The sequence below is a fragment of the Vulpes lagopus genome, chromosome 18 (assembly GCF_018345385.1).
Source record: "Vulpes lagopus strain Blue_001 chromosome 18, ASM1834538v1, whole genome shotgun sequence".
In the NCBI taxonomy this organism is placed as follows: Eukaryota; Metazoa; Chordata; class Mammalia; order Carnivora; family Canidae; genus Vulpes; species Vulpes lagopus.
In genome coordinates this window covers 26,279,248-26,296,496 of record NC_054841.1, presented here as the reverse complement: position 1 = coordinate 26,296,496, position 17,249 = coordinate 26,279,248, and the positions used below count along the sequence as shown (strand labels likewise).

The 17,249-nt window shown below is 47.6% G+C and overlaps 1 protein-coding gene across 1 annotated transcript in view; it reads left to right on the top strand.

The window, feature by feature from the left end:
* TM9SF4 (transmembrane 9 superfamily member 4) overlaps window positions 1-12,124 on the top strand; it is a 51,968-nt gene extending 39,844 nt beyond the window's left edge. The window contains exons 13-18 of the mRNA XM_041733107.1: window positions 2,460-2,543; window positions 4,083-4,258; window positions 4,738-4,801; window positions 6,001-6,120; window positions 7,169-7,258; window positions 10,178-12,124. Coding sequence (XP_041589041.1) covers window positions 2,460-2,543; window positions 4,083-4,258; window positions 4,738-4,801; window positions 6,001-6,120; window positions 7,169-7,258; window positions 10,178-10,327 — 684 coding nt within the window. The 3' untranslated portion in view covers window positions 10,328-12,124. The remainder of the gene's footprint in view (window positions 1-2,459; window positions 2,544-4,082; window positions 4,259-4,737; window positions 4,802-6,000; window positions 6,121-7,168; window positions 7,259-10,177) is intronic.
* The last annotated feature ends 5,125 nt before the right edge of the window (window positions 12,125-17,249 follow it).

Here is a 17,249-nt window from a genome sequence, read left to right as displayed (position 1 = left end):
TTTTAGCCTACGTTGTCTGATTGCTCACACAAGAAACGAGATAGAGGATTCAGAATAACAGGATTTAGGCAACAACCCTCTGTGTCAAAGTTTAAGGCCCAAAACTGGTAGCTGGGCTGCTGGGAGGACACCCTACCCAGAGTAGAGAGAACTGCCTGCCAGGGGCAGAAGAAGCCAGGCCCATGTTGCTCTCAGCCCATGTTTCGGACTTTGGTACCTCTGTTTTCTCTTCAGGGAGGACAGTCCGTGCCCTGCTCTGTCCTCCTGGTAGTCAAGAGAGTTTGGGGCAGCAGTAAAGACTAGACACTGGCAGATGCCTGGGACTTGACCCCACCTCCCAGGGAGCCTGTGCCGCTCTCCCAGACAAACGAGGCCCCTCAGACCCCAAGAAACCCCTTTGCCAGACTCAGAGAAGCCTGTGGTCCTGACGTGCTAAAACCATTCCCCCTCTCTTGAAAGCCCTGGGAAACCCAGGCTGTCTCTGGTCTGGTCGCCACAACCCTGGCACAGAGTCCTCACTATAGAGAGCTGTGAAGGTGACTTCTGGAAGGATCAGAGAAAGGCCCTGAATTGTTGATGCCTCGAGCATTTTTCTCAGGCTGTGGTACAGCTACAGAGCTGTGGAACCCAGTTCCAATGTCCCCCCAGCACAACTCTTCCCTGGGAGGCCTCCCACAGGTAGCCCCAGGTCCTCCCTCCGCCAACCCCACACCAGAATCTCACTTCTCTGCCCTACACCTGTTCCCTGCATCATTCACCAGACCCTCAGGCCAGAGAGCTGGGTTGCTTCCTTACCTCCTGCTCCCTTCAGCCGACCTCTTCTCAGATAAGTGCTGAGGGCTTTCCTGTCAAATAGTCCCTGAATTCCCTCCCAGCTCCAGCTCTGGCTCTGGAACTCTTGCCCAGGTCTTGCCTAGACCCTTGACTGTCCTAGGCATCCCTGGCACCTTTTCCCTGGTGCTGTGCCTCCGTCCACAGGTGGGCATGTGCCATGGCCTACAGCGATGCGGGTACCCCACCACTCCTGTCCCCTTCTAGCCTGTGCCAGGCACACCACTCCCTTACTCCCCTCACCTCGTACTGTAGGTCTCAGCTCCAGTGTCACCCTCTAGAAGCCTTGCCCCTTCTTCCCCCATTCTGACTCCCAGGGAGCCCAGGCAGGGGCCTCATGCCTACAGGTAGTGCTGTGAAAGTGGTTCTCCACTTACGAGTCTGTCGGCCTCACTGGAACTTTCTTCCTGTTCTCCCGGTGTGTAGCACAGTGCCCAGTCTAACTTTGGCCAGGAGGGCAGACAGGAATGCCTTCCTATACAGCAAAGTAAAGCAGGAACATTCAGAGAGGAAATGACGTTTGAGCCAGGCCTTGAAGAGGAGGGTTTCAGATGGAAAGAAGCAGCTGGCAGGGTGGCCTGGAGCTCTGGAATCTCCTAGATCCCCACCCTGGCTCTGTTCTGTCTCAGTTTCCCCATCTCTCCTGTAGGGGATGGTTGCACCTGCTCTCAGGGTTGTTATGTGGACAGAAAGAGACTGCGTCTAAGGCCCTTGGCCCAACATTAATACTCAGGTGGCAGATACCCTGAGATGTTGATAACTCTGCCTGCATGACAGCCCAGGGACAGCGGCGACATGAAGGGGCAATGACCAGTTACCAGGTGTGGGGTAGTGGCTCTGAGTCAAAGGTGAAATTGGCATTGGAGGTTGAGTGCCAGATTGCAGGGGGCCTCGGGCATTGTGGTCAGGGGCCCTCCCGGATGCTGAGGCAGCCACAGCAGTGAAGGAGGCTCCTGTAGATCTGGGGCTTTGGTTCCAAGTGCCTGGGCCCCAGCCCAAGAGATGGTGACAGGATGGAATATGGGGTAGGGGCTTGGCCTCTGGAGTCAGACTGCTTGGTTTTGAACCTCCAATCCACCCTTTCCTGTATGAAGTTGGGGTGTATATTTAACATTGCTGGGTCCCAGTATCCTCTTCTTTAAAAGGCCCTTTCCATCCAGGCCTGTAGTGAGGATGAGGTGAGCTGGTGTGTGTGGGGACCAACACCTGCCACCCTGAAGCCTCAATTAAAGCTCACCCACCTCTCTAGGCAGTTTGGGTTGAGGCCCACGCACACATGTATTGTATAACTTTTATTCATTCATTCCTGTTCAACAAATGGTTGTTGAGAGCAGTTACTGTGTTCTAAATGTGGGGTGTACATCAGTGAACGGGGGGGAAAACACTCTTCCCAAGGAGCTTACAGTCTCTGGGGGTAAGCAGACATCAACCAGGTAACCGTACCTACTCACAGACTAGGATGAGGGCAAGGAACAGACAGTTCAGGGCATGCTTTCTGGAAGGAATTATCCTGGAGTGCTGGGTCCTAAAGGACAAAGAGGGTTGAGAGCCTCAAGTCTGGGGGTCCCACGGGAACAGCTGGGAGCTCCCTTCTTGCATCTCCCCAGCCTGGTCTCTTTTGCTTCCAGACGGCAACACTCTACCCTGGTGTGGTCTTTGGCATCTGCTTTGTTTTGAATTGCTTCATCTGGGGAAAGCATTCATCAGGAGCAGTAAGTAAGGGGGGGGGGCGGCAGCTGTGTTCCGACCCACCCCAGCAGGTCACTTCCCACTGTTCTCTTCCCTTTTCTGAATCCCCAGAGTTCTGTTCCCAGCCCTAGGGTCTGAGGACTACCCAGGGTTTCCCCCTCCCTGCCCATCCTGTGGCCTCTGCTCTGGCCCTGGCCTTCATATGGGCTCTTGCAGACAGCTGGCCAAAGCTCACTTCTCTAAAGGGAGACTTCCACAGTCCAGGGGCCAGCTGGGGAATCTCCCTTTGCCTCAGCCAAGGGAAAGCTGCCTCGGGTGAGTTTATTAGGTCAGTATCCCAAACCAGGCTCTCCTCTTCCTTGCCCTGCCCCTTGGCACAGGAATCCTGCCAGCCACAGTCACTGCTAGCAGCTGCCCAGGACTCACTGAGTGGGGGTGGGGACAGGGGGCTTAGATCCCAGAGCAGGGCTGCAGTGGAGGTGGGGCAGGCATTTGCCAGCCCGGTTGTAGCGGATAGAACTGCCTCCCTCACCTGCAGTTGCCCATTTATTAAGGTTGTCAGGTGAAGCAGAGTCCAGGGAGCCAGAGGACTGGCTCTTTTGCAGCGGTTGGGAAGCCACCTTCAGGAAAGACAGAGTCATGCTCTTCCTCTCACTTCCTCTTTTATACCTTTGTTCCTTCTCCCTTTCAACATTTTCCTCCCAGTTACCAACCACTTATGATAAACACTCATTGTGGAAATGTTGGAAAGTACAGAGAAGTTGATGTAATTTTTAGTATATGTTTTTTGCAGTCTTTTTAGCTATATTTAAAATAGAATGATGTAACTTTAAAATTATCACGAAATAGCAAGCATTTGTATTGTGCTTACATTGGAATAAGTATTGTCCTAAAAACACTTTGCACATGTTAATTTGCTTCTTCCAGTTTGCATGATTATTGAAAAAATGTAGTACTGTATAGGATAGGTTAAAGAAATGAAAAATCAGTTCTAACCCCTACATGCCATCAGAGGAACTACTATTAATTTTTGGGCACAGCCCTCGTAGGCACATAAAATACAAAGATTGAGATGTTTTTGTTAAAATGGAGTCCTATACATACAGTTTTATTACCTGCTTTTTTTACTTCATAGTATATTTGTGGTTTTTTATTTTAACAAAATTGGGAAGACACAATTTGTGCACTTGGTCTTTCCCCTTTTGTCTCCAGGTCATATACCACATAATTCTCCTTCATTCTGGCCTCATCTTCCCCTCTTGTTTTCAGTCCTTCTTTGTTCTTTCCCCAATCCCTCCCTGGATGACAAGCTCCTCTGGGATGCTGTGGTTCCTTCTTCACTTCACAGCCCAAATGGTCCTCCAACTGCCCTCTGCTTTTCCCCGGGGCTGCATCAGCCCCCAGAGGTTCTGGCCAGGAGCCTTGTGGGGGGCATGTCTGCAGGACCTTCCCCACCATGGTGACCCTCCTTCCAGGGGACTCATTGGGTCTCCCTTCCTCCTGTACTATCCCTGGCCCCAGGCATCAGTGCCTTGTGGGGCCTCACAGTGCTGTGCCCGCAGGTCCCTTTCCCCACGATGGTGGCCCTGCTGTGCATGTGGTTTGGAATCTCCCTGCCCCTCGTCTACCTGGGCTACTACTTCGGCTTCCGCAAGCAGCCATATGACAACCCTGTGCGCACCAACCAGATTCCCCGGCAGATTCCTGAACAGCGATGGTACATGAACCGATTTGTTGGGTGAGTTTCTGGTGGGGGCAAGGCCAGGGAATTCTGGAGTGGGCAAGGCGGACATTGCCATGAGCCTTTCCTTAGGAGGACATGGAATGGGTACCCTCCCTGAGGGACATTGTGACGTGTTCTGCAGCTCCAGGGTGCTCTCATAGATTTTATGAAAATTAACTTCACACCAGGTTAACTTCACTCCAGCCAGACCTGGTATTGGCCTAAGAACCAGGACAGGGAAGGAAGGGGTAGAAAATTGCAGGTGATACAGATCACTTGGATCTGGGCAATTCACCCCAGCTCTCTATACCTCAGCTTCCCCATCTATAAAATGCAGAGAACGATGCCCACCTTGCCACCCTCTCAGGAGGCTATAATGGTATGAAAGCATGCCAGGGAACTAGAACCACCACAGCTGTGTGAGCACAGTTCCTTATACTACCTGGGAGGAGTCTGGGTCCCCCAGTAGTGTTAACCCTCACCTTCTGCTGCAGCATTCTTATGGCTGGGATCCTGCCCTTCGGTGCCATGTTCATCGAGCTTTTCTTCATCTTCAGTGTGAGTAGCACTTCTCCCCAGGGCTGGGTCAGCCCCAGGGGCTTGGTGGGGGTGCTTCCCCATCCCTCCACACATAGCCTGCCGCCTTCCCCCTACTAGCCTGCCTGGTCCCTAGTCCCTCCATTTATGTGCTCTGCCTTTTACTGCCCTTGAGATTTCAGACAGGCCCCTTCACCTGTCAGGGTCCACACTCTTCATGCCGAGATAGGGCTAACACGCCCGCCCCTCAGAATGGCTTGGAAGGACTCATGAGATAGGCCATGTGTGGGGGGTCTGGTATGTGGGAAGTGCTCAGGAAGTAGGAGCTACTTCAATAATGTTGCAGCCAGGCTCCACCATTGGTAATATCATGGCCTCTGCTTGGAGTTCCAGTTCCCCACTCATCTTGACCTGCTACTCAGAACTCTCAGGAAAGTGTGGGGAATGATTCCTAATTCTCAGGATCACTGTGAGGCTGGAGTGAGAATGTAAAAGGCACATGCTTGGCATTCAGGCAGTACTTGTTAAATAGCGGCTATCATGAGGATAATGTTAAATAGCCAAGCCAAGGTTGAAGTTGGCAGAAGGGCTCCTCAGAGCCATCTGCACCTAGCTGACTGAACTTGGTCCCCTTCACCAAGTCTGTACTGGACAAGCAGCTACTGCTCTGGAGTAGTCCAGCTCTGCCTAGGAAAAGGGTCAGAGGACAGGTTGGCTGCTCCCCACCCCCGGAGGCCACCTTACTCTGTGTGACCCTGGGCCAATCACCAGCCTCTCTAAGCCTTGACTTCCTCATCCATAAATGGCTTATGTTTGGAGATGCACATAAAGCATGTGGCACCATGCCTGGCCTGCAGCAGGCTGCCCCTAAGTGGTGGTGGCTGCTGTGTGATTTTGATTGGAGTGGGATTCATTATTTTCCCACAAGCTGTTGAGTTCAGGCAGGGGCCCACTTATTGTAGGGTCAGCCATGCCTCAGCCCCTCCCTAAGAACAGCCTGGCTCACCCTCTGCTCTAGGAAGGAAAGGCCAGTCAGAGCCACATGCCAGGCCCACAGGCCCCAGTGGTATCATGAGGGTGTCTCCATTCTTGCCCTGGTGGCAGGTGGTGTGCCACACATAACTGAGGGATGGCTTTCTGAGAACAGGCAGCCTATGCCAAGGGAAGGGGTCACTGGGGGGAGGCAGGCTAGCTGAAGGTCAGCTGTGATGTGTCCACAGGCAATCTGGGAGAATCAGTTCTATTACCTTTTTGGCTTCCTGTTCCTTGTCTTCATCATCCTGGTGGTGTCGTGTTCACAAATCAGCATCGTCATGGTGTACTTCCAGCTATGTGCAGAGGTGAGGGGAATGGGGCCAGGAGTTGGGGGTGAGGACAGTTGGTCCAGCATTGAATGGGTCAATGAAGCTGTCTGGGTTTCCCATGTGGGCTCCCCTCCTCTGGCTATGAAGTCTTGGGCAAGTACTTCACTGAGCCTCCATTTATTGAGCTGTAGACTGGTGTTCATGATCCCTACCTCACAGCATAGTCACGTGTAGTAGTCATGGTGACATGAGAAAAGGTCAGTAGGTATGTCAGTGGAGTCCACTCCAGTAATGGTTTCTCTAGTAATTGGCGCACTTTAGGTGACCTTCCTTCCCTCTGGGGATCAGCTCTTGGCAGAGCCCTTTGACAAGGGCTCTGGGACAGAAGCCCTGGGCTGAAACCCTGACTCCTCCATTAGTATCTCTGGTTGGGCAATTGCTTAACCTGTCTGCACCTTTCTTCCCTCATTGTGTGATGACAGGGCAGTGATAGCACCTAACTCGGGGCTGCTACAAGGAGTGAATAAGCTGATTCACGTATAGCACTAGAATCGTGCCTGGCACTTGGCAGGCACCATTTGCTCAAGAAATGTTGTTATTACTTTCTTTTGCTGTGGTCTTTGGTGTTTTTTTGTTTTTTTGGTTTTTTTTTTTTTTTTTGAGATCTCATTTATGAACAGTAAAGCTCATCCTTTTTAGTCTTCAGTGAGTTGTTTTTTGTTTGTTTGTTTTTTTTAAGATTTTATTTATTCATGAGAGACAGAGAGAGGCAGAAACATAGGCAGAAGGAAAAGCAGGCTCCCTGTAGGGAGCCCAGTGTGGGACTTGATCCCAGGACTCCAGGATCACACCCTGAGCTGAAGGCAAGTGCTAAACCACTGAGCCACCCAGGCGTCCCTTCAATGAGTTTTTAGAAATGCATACAAGTTGTGTAACCACTATGGTTATAGATATAGATATAAAACATTCCCATCACCCCAAATATGACTGTTCTTGCCTAAGGTCTTTAGGTCCTCAGGCGACCATGAAACTTGGGGAAGATTTTACACCTGGAGATAATGACTCTGCTCTGTTTCCTTTTCAGGATTACCGCTGGTGGTGGAGGAATTTCCTAGTCTCCGGGGGATCTGCATTCTATGTCCTCGTCTATGCCATCTTTTATTTTGTTAACAAGGTACTGCCCTGTGTGAGGAAGCCCCCATCCCATTCAGGGTAGGTCGGTGGAGAGGAGGGTGCTGGGGAAAAGCCCTAGTGTCTGAGTCTCTCCTACCAAGAGTAAGGAGAACCAAAGACATTCTGTTGTAGGAAATGCATCTTTTTAGGACAGAGAGAATTTATGTCCTGTGTTTTTGGGAGACAAAAGCCTTTAGGATAAGTGACAGAATATTACATGCAAAACCTGTGAGATACAGCCGAAGCAGAACTTAAACGAAATCTCTCACCTTACAGTGCTACTCATAAGAAATAAGAGAGGCTGAGAAGGTGGTACTTACCTCAAGCTAGGGGGGAAAAAAGCAGTAACATGAAAGAATACAGAAAGTAGATGAGAAGGAGCTAATAAAGATATAAGCAGAAAATGCTGAAATGGGCTTTAGTGCCCAAATTTAGGAACTCAGGTACACCCACAGAGCTCACTGCCCCCAAGGGTGGCTTGAGAATACAGAGCCCACTCACCACGATAGTTGTGGTAGGTTCATGTGTGACACATAAGCCAGATGGGCCACTGGAGGGGTGTAGGCTCACTGTGGTGTACTCTTCACTTCCAAGGCTGCCACTAGAGACAGGCTCACCCGCTGAGCTTCAGGTCTCCAGAACCCAAAAACAGGCAGTCCTCTGCTTGCAACCAGGGTATATTCCCAAACCAGAGTCAGAGGTCAGTGGTTGAAACTTAGAATGCCCTTTCACAAAATCGTCAGTCAGAAAGGACTGCATGGATCATCCTCAGTGGTGCTCCACCCTGCTTCCAGTTGGCTGACCGTGCTCCTCTTTCTCATGGAGCTCAGGGGTCAGCAAACTATGTGCCGGTGGGCCTATTTCTATAAATAAGTTTTCTTGGAACACAGGCATGCTCATTAATTTACATATTGTCTGTGGCTGCTTTCACACTATAGTGGCAGCATAGAGTAGTTGTGACAGAGGCCACATGGCCTGCGAAACCTAAACTGTATAATCTGGCCCTTTAAGAAAAAATTTGCTGACCCCTGCTCTGGCACATCCAGTGACAAAAGACACTCCCTCCTGGCATCTTCAGTCTCTGGCTAGCTCCTGTCATTATCAAGGTCTTCCTTGATTCACACTGAAATCTACCACCCTGTAACTTTTGTCTTTAGGCCATAGTCATCCAGAACAAATCTAACTTCCCTCCTCTAAAGCCCACATTCATCAGAACTCAAGCAGAAAGTGATTAAAACTGAATTCCAGCTGACTTAAGCAAAAAGAGAACGTATTCACTGGTATACCTGGAAAAGTCTAGCTTCAGGCATGGTTAGATCCAGCACTTCGAATGTTGTTGAGGCTCTGCATCCCCGCCTCAGCTCTGCGTGTTTTCTTGGCTTTCGTCTGTACGCAGGATCTTGCCTCCAAGTGGAAAGATGCCAGTGGCAGCCTTAGTTCTTTTTTCAGCCTCACTGCCCTAGAGCCAAAAGAACATGTTTTCTCTACTGTCAAGTCACCAATCCCAGGGAAGAGGCTCATCAGCTCAGGTTACACACCATCCCTCACTGTTCCTCAGGTCCAGTGAGATGGTGCACTCTGATCAACTAGCTTCAGTGTTATATTAAAACTGACAGCCCCAGCAGAACCACAGAATAAGGAGTGGGTAACTCCGAAACCCAGGAAGATAGAAGACAAGGGACAATGTTGGGCAAACAAAACCGAGCTGCATGGCCTCCTAGACTGCCCCCAGGGTCATCTCACGACCTCCTGTTCTTCCTCCCTGGGCCCCAGTCTTCTCTGTTCTAATGACCACCCCTAGTCCCAGAGTCTGTCTATAAAATGACAGCCTTGGCCTGTCTGAATTCTGAGGGCCATTCCAGCCGTGCCTGTTTGCCTCGTTTCCTTCCTGGTCTTATCACTGGCTTTACCACTGCGATGTCCCCTGCCTCCCTCTTGCCCTCTCCAGCCATGAGAAAGCTTGTGAAACGGGAAGATTGAGCCTACAAAAAATGGCCTTCATCCCCTAAGTTTGAGGATATTTGGCCTTGGGGAGAAGGTCTTTGTTGATTTCTTCTGAGTTCCTGACATTTGTGACCACGTGTCTGCTCACAAGCCCTGGCACTGTCCCCACTCCAACCCCGGTGTGCCAAGCAGGTCTTGATACCAGCAAACACAACCACCACACAGGTCCCTGACATCTCTGCCAGGCCACTGACTCTACAGAGGAGTCCAGTGTGCTCCAAGATTAAATCCCTGGGAGATGTTGACAGTAGTGGCAGAAGCGTTGTCAGGAGGTGAGGACCACAGGCTGGCTTTGTTGGCTCTCTGCTCTTTTAAGCTGGGGCCCTTGGATGCCTGTCTCCTCCCTCCACTCCTGGCAGCTGCTTCAGCCATCCAGGAATGTTGCTGTGCTGTTCTGGGGACTGTGGAGGATGAAGAAGTGACACAGCTGTGGCCATTCCTGTCTAAGGCATTCTGGCCCTGGCCCCTGAAGTCTCCTCTTGTCTCCCAGGGAGCGCCCAGGATGCTCCGGGATGACTTGCTACAGGATGACTCGTGCCCCTTCCTCCCCCACAAGAAGTGGCCTGGGTCAGTGGAATTGGGCAATGGACCCCAACCCCTCCAGCCCCAGGTCTGAGGCCCACGTCCTTCTGCTTCCTAGCTCTGTAACTGTGGGTGGCACCAGACCCCTCTGTGCCCCATCTGTGAGTGGGGTTAATAGCCTACCACGGTGGTCATGAGGGCCCTGGTGCTGACAAAGGCTCGCCATGGCTCTGAGCCCTGCCTGCCCCTCACTGCCCACCTGGAGCGAACCCCTTCCCCTTGCCAGGCTTCAGCTGTGCCACAGGATCAGTGAGAAGGTTGGGGGCCCCCAGTTGGCTGTGGTAGACTGGCACTAAGTGTCCACCCCTCTCTTCTCTCTCCGCTTGTGCCCTAGCTGGACATCGTGGAGTTCATTCCCTCCCTCCTGTACTTTGGCTACACGGCCCTCATGGTCCTGTCCTTCTGGCTTCTCACGGGCACCATCGGCTTCTATGCAGCCTACATGTTTGTCCGCAAGATCTACGCTGCTGTGAAAATAGACTGATGGGGTGGACCATGGCCAGGCCCACTCCATCCACGGACAGGAAGCCACTCTGCGTGGGGAACTGCAGGCACGCAAATAAAATAACTCCTGCTCCTTGGGAATGTAACTCCTGACACAGTGTTCCTGGATCCTGGGGCTGCGTGGGGGGCGGGAAGGCCTGTAGATAAATCTCGGACTTTTCTTCATCATTTTATTCTAGTTCTGTGGGGGATGAGTTTTTTGTGGGTTGTTTTTTCCTCAGTGCTAAGAAAGTTCCCTCCAGCAGGAATTCTCAGACCTGTTTATTCAGGTTTATTTTTTTGGTTGGGGGTTTTCTCCTTAGTTTTTTAACATATGGATCCAGGATGGATAAATCACCATGACACTGGGTTTTGGTCACTGTCTCCACCTCAGTTCCTCAGGCTGTTGGCCACCCCACGATTAACTGGAAGATGAAATGCCTGGCCTTCTAGGGCTTCGATGAGGTTTCTAAGCCTCTCATGGCCCCTCCTCGTCGTTGATGCTGCAACAAAGCACAGCTCTAGCCTGGACGCGCATCCTCGGTGCCAACCAGCCTCTACCAGCCCAGTCCCTCACTCCTCTCTCCTCCAGCCTCCTCCCAGGGCTGCCCAAGGCAGGGCTTCCAGCCAGGCCTCCAGATCAACCAAGGAAAATCCCCTGGAAGTACTCGGGGCCAAGTGCCCCCAGGACAGCAAGACTCACCCCTGCTCAGAGCAGTGGGAGTTTGCTAGAGAAGAGAAGAGACTTGCAGTGAACTATTCGTGCCAAGAAACCCTGGATCCAGGGCTGAGTATTTACAGAGTCAAGCCAAGCATCCACATGTCTTTCTGGAATGAGGGTCCTCACCCCCTCAGGATTACTCCCCAGTACTTTCCTTGGGGGGTTGCTGCTCTTTGCAAAGTCTGCTGGTGGCGGGCCCTCTTCTCTCCCACTTCCCGGGCAGAACAAGTCCAGGAGACCGCCCCCCCCCCCCGCCCCATGCCCTCCTTTAGGTGGCTGGGGAGAGGCATTCTCTCCCTGACATCCCCAACCTCAGCGCTCGTACCCAGCTCTTTTAGCCAGCTCCACCCCCTCTGCCTCCACTTCCAACTCCCATTTGATTCTTGCCTCCTTTGGGGGACATCCAGAAAACTGCTTGTGGGAAGGAAGAGGGAAGGTCAGTTCTGTCACTCTGTCCCCCGTTCCCAGGAATAGGCAAGGAGCTGAGTTAGAGGTTGCTAACCTGGCAGGCCTGGCTCCTGTGTCAGCACTTAACCCCCTGCGCACCCCGTGCATGTCCAAACATTTGTTCTTAAGTTGCAAGAGACCAGACCCACCCTGGTATTAGGGCTTAAGTAACAGTCACTCACCCTTGCTTCGGCCCTTTGGGACTCCCACCACAAGACAAAGCTCAGGATGCTAGGAACACATCCCACCCCCTCAACACCCTGCACCCTGATTCCAGATTCCCCCAGCAGCCCCTACCAGTTCCACCAATCAAACCAGTGAACTTCTTGACCTTCCACACAGCAACTCCGTAGCACCAGGCAGTGTCCACCAAGAATCAGGTTGGAGAAAAGGGAACCCAAGCAGTGGAGAATGATAGTGCAGGCTTTTGTTCATCCAAATCTCGGATTTTTTTCCCTAGGAGATTCTCTTTTGGGGGGCGGGGGAGTAGGGAAATGGACTCCTCACAAAGGGTTCAGATGTCATCGATTTTTCTGACTTTTTTAATCATCATCATTATTATTTTTAATTAAAAGATGCCTGTATGCCTTTTTTTGGTCCAATTGTAAATAAATATGCCATTGTCCTGTTGTCATGTCTTTGGAATCTCTTGCAAGGGTTAAAAGCCTGAGGTGAGACAACTTCCCCAGATGGGTGGAGCTGATGGGTTTCCATCAAAGCTCCATCTGCTCAGTCCTTCCATCCTGAATCACAGGCATCTGCCCCACTCCACGAGTAGGAAAGGGCAGTCAGGTGTGAGCTTTGGTAGCAGTGAGAGAGACCTGGTTTTAGAATCTCAGCTCCAGTATTTTACTGCCAACTTATTTCATCTCTCTGTCATCTAAGAGTCCTTCAAATAGAAACATAGGTCAAACTAGCTTATGTCCCAAGGGAAATTGATTGGTTCATAAGTCATCGAGGAAAGGAGTGTTTGATTTCAGGCCTAGATAGATCCAGGGGCTCAAGGGGTAGCCTAGGATTCTCCCTTTCTCCACTGCTTTTCTCTGCCCATTCTGTTCCACTGTCAAAAATCTTCCCTGTGAGGGAAGTGATGAGGACATGTCACAGATCACTCCAGGCTTAGGTTAGCCAGCTTGGAAAGCCTAAAGGAAAAAGACCTCTCCTTCCCTACTTCGGTATATTTAATACAGGTAAATCCCAGAAAAGTTTTCTGATGGACCCAGTTTGGATGACTGTTTGTACACCTTGGACCAGTCATTTATCAAGGAAGACTGTTCTGTTACAGGCTGCATACTCCAAGGATATTGGGTACTGTGAGTTTTAGACCCGCTCGAATCACTAGGAATGGGTGGAAAGAACAATTTCCCACAGTAGGGATACAAAGCAAACGAACAAATTGCCTATTGTAACCTCACCTCTTCCAACTCCATGGCTTAATTTCCTCATTTGCAGTGAGAAGGGTGCTGGTGCCATTCATGGAATACTTTGAGTGTTCAGACAACTGTTGCATTTCCATGTATTAGCCCATTCACTCTTGAATATGATCGCCTAAGGCATTTTCTGTTATTAGCCCCCTTTTACAGAGGAGTTAACCGAGGTACCTACCCTGTCTTTGAAGTAGCCTGCTGGGAGTCCCATGGCAGGTATGTGCTAGAGTGTTAATTCAGCTGAAGCACACTCCCAAATGTGTTCCTCCAACAACTACCATAGCCGCCTTTTAAAAGAACTGTACATCTGTGTGTGTGTATGTGTGTGTGTGTGTGTGTGTGTGTGTATAATGTAACTATGGTATATATATATCATGAAACATCACAATCAAGATAGCAAACATACCCATCAACCCAAGATGTCCTGTGTAATTCTGCCCTCCAGCCTCTAACCATCCCCAAGAAACCACCCATCTACTTTGTCACTGTAGATTAGTTTGCATTTCCTAGGCTTTTGTATAAATACAGTATGCTTTTCCCGCCATCTTTTTCTATTCAGCATAAGTATTTTGAGATTCATCCATGGTGTTATATGTATCCATAGTTCATTCCTTTTTATTTCCAAGTATTCTATCGTATGGATATGACATAATTTGTTTATCTCCTTATCTACTGATGGACATTTGGGTTGTTTCTAGTTTGAGGCTATTACAAATAAAGTTGTGAATAAAGCAGTGACATGGCTAGATCACACATGGAAACTAAACTGCTAAGGCTTCCTCCAAGATGACTATCACTTTACAGTCCCATCTCATAGATGAGAGTTCCAGTTGCTCCATATCCTAACTCTTGCTTTGGGTAATCTTAATTTTAGCCTTTCTAACAGTTGCATAAAATCACATTGTGATTTTTTTTTTAAAGATTTTATTTATTTATTCATGAGAGATACAAAGAGAGAGAGAGCGAGAGAGAGGCAGAGACACATGCAGAAGGAGAAGCAGGCTCCATGCAGGGAGCCTGATGTGGGACTCGATCCCGGGTCTCCAGATCATGCCCTGGGCCAAAGGCAGGCGCCAAACCACTGAGCCACCCAGGGATCCCCGATTTTTTTAAGTAATCTTTATACACAACATGGGGCTTGGACTCATGACCCTAAGATCAAGAGTTGCATGCTTTTCTACTGAATCAGCCAGTCACCCCCTATCATGTTGTGATTTTTTTTTTTTTTTTTAGATTTTATTTATTCATGAGAGACACACAGAGGCAGAGACATAGGCAGAGAGAGAAGCGGGCTCCCTGCGGGGAGCCTGATGTGGAACTCGATCCCAGGACCCCGGGATCACGCCCTAAGCCGAAGGCAGATGCTCAACCACTGAGCCACCCAGGCGTCCCTCTCATGTTGTGATTTTAATTTACAGATCCCTAGTGACAAATTATGTTGATTCTTTTCCTGTACTTCTCTGTCATGCATATATCTTTTTTGGAGAAGTGTCCAAATCTTTTGCCTTTCAGTTAAAAGGTTGCTTGGGTTTGGGGGTTTTTTAATTAAGTTTTGAGAGTTCTTTATATATTCTGCATACATGACCTTTATCAATGCTTTGCACAGATTTTCTCCCAGTCTCTGGCTTGAATTTTCATTTTTTTAACAGTGTCTTTTGAAGAGCAGGAAATTTTAATTTTGAATAAGGCTAATTTATCAATTTGTTCTTTTGTGGATTTGGTTTTTATAGTATCCTTTCTAAGCCATCTTTGTCTAACCCAAGGTCACAATGATTTTTTTCCTTTTTTTTTTTTTTTTTTGTTAGAACTTCCTTGGTTTTAGGTTTTATGCTTAGGTCTATGATCCATTATTTTTGTATATGATGCAAAGTATGGATTCAAGTTCATTTTTCTTACCATTTGTTGAAAGGTTACCTTTTCTCTTTTATTTTTGTGCCCTTGACAAAAATCAGTTACTCATATATTTGTGTATTTATTTCTGGAATTTCTGTTCTGTTCCATTGATCATCTATTTTTATGCCAATATCATGCTTTTTATTTACTGTAGCATCAGGTGTTTTTAGCCCTCCAATTTTGTTCGTTTGCAGGGTTTCTAGGCCCTTTGATTTCCACGTGAATTTTCAAATTATCTTGTCAATTTCTACAAAACACCTGCTGGAATTTCAGTCAGGATTCTGCTAAATCTATAGATCAATTTGGGAAGAATTGATCCATGAACAAAATATACCTCTCCGTTTATTTAGGCCTTTATTTTCTCTCAGCCATATTTTGTAGTCTTCGGTGTTTGGGTCTTTCACATATTTTTGTTGGATTTTTCCCAAGTATTTCATATTTTTGATGCTATTATAAATGTATTTTTTATTTCTGATTTTTCATTACACAACTGAATACAATTGATTTTTACATATTGATCCTATAGCCTGACAACCTTGCTAATAGATTCCCTTACTAGTTCTAGTAGCTTTTTTTTATAGATTCTATCAGATTTCTACATAAATGATCATGTTGTCTGTGAATAAGGATAATTTTACTTCTTTTTCAATCTGAATGCCTTCTGTTTCTTTTTCTTGCTTTATTGCACTGGCTACAACTTCCATTACAGAGCTAAGTGGTGAGAGTAAACATATATCTTTAAGTTGCTCTATTCTATTGCTCTAGTCTAGTTTCTTAGGGTGGAAACTGAGGTCATTTATTTAAGGTCCTTTTTTTCCCTCTAATATAGGTATTAAGTGCTATAAATTTTTTCCTAAGTACTGCTTTAGTGATATCCCAGAAATTCTGATATGTTTTCATTGTCATTCAATTAAAGATACTTTTAAATTTCTGTTTGCTAGGATCCCTGGGTGGCGCAGCGGTTTGGCGCCTGCCTTTGGCCCAGGGCACGATCCTGGAGCCCCAGGATCAAATCCCACGTCGGGCTCCCGGTGCGTGGAGCCTGCTTCTCCCTCTGCCTGTGTCTCTGCCTCTCTCTCTCTCTCTCTCCCTGTGTGACTATCATAAATAAATAAATAAAAATTAAAAAAAATTCTGTTTGCTTTCTTTATTATTTAGAAGTGTATTGTTTAGTTTATAAATATGGGGGTATTTTTTCAAGGATCTTTCTGTTACTGATTTCTAATTTAATTCTGTTGTGGGCAGAACCATAATGGGCAGAGATTATGTATGACTTGAATCCGTTTGAATTTATTGAGACTTGTTTTATGGCCCAAAATATGGTCTTAGTCTGTGGACACTCAAAAAGAATGGGTATTCTGCTCTTCTTGGGTGGACTGTCCTATAAATGTCAATCAGGGCAAGTTTGTTGGTAGTGCTATGGGCAAGATGTTTGGTAGTGGTGTTCAAGTCTATGATATGCTTGTTGATTTTCTGCCTGCTTGTTTAATAAATGATTGAGAGAGGGGTATTGAAAATTTTTACTATAATTTAGACTTGTATATTTCTCCTTGCAGTTCTGTTCTTGCTGTATATATTTTGAAACTCTATTAGGTGCATATTGTCCTCTGGATGAATTTATTCCTGTTAATAGTCTTTGCCCTGAAATCTACTTTGATATTAGTATAGCCAATCCCACTTTCTTTTGACTTATGTTAGCACAGTATATCTTCTTCCATCCTTTTACTTTCTTTTTAACAACTTTTTTTATAGACTCCATTGTAGTTAATATACAGTGTTATCTTCATTTCAGGTGTACAATATAGTGATTCAACAATTCTGTATATTACTCCATGCTCAAGATAAGTGTACTCTTAATTCCCTTCACCTATTTCACCTGTTCCCTCACCATCTCCTCTCTGGTAACCATCTGTTTGTTCTCTATAGGTAAAAGTATGTTTTCTGGTTAGTCTTTTTTCCTTTTGTTCATTTGTTTTGTTTCTTAAATTCCACATGAGTGAAATCATATGGTATTTGTCTTTCTCTGACTGGCTTAATCCATTTAGCATTATACTCTGTAGGTCCATCCATGTTGTTGCAAATGGCAAGATTTCATTCTTTTTTATGGCTGAGTAATAATAATTGTATACATATCATATCTTTATCCTTTTGTCCACTGATGGACTCTTAGGTTGCTTCCATAATTTGGCTATCACAAATAATGTTGCAATAAACATAGGTGTGCATATATCCCTTTGAATTGGCATTTTCATATTCTTTAGGTAAATACCCAGTAGTGGCATTACTGGATCATAGGGTTGCTCTGTTTTTAACTCTTTGGGGAGCCTCCATACTGTCTTCCACAGTGGCTGTACCGGTGCGTATTCCTAACCAACAGTGCACAAGTATTCATACTTCTCCACATCCTCACCAACACTTGCTGTTTCTTCTGTTTC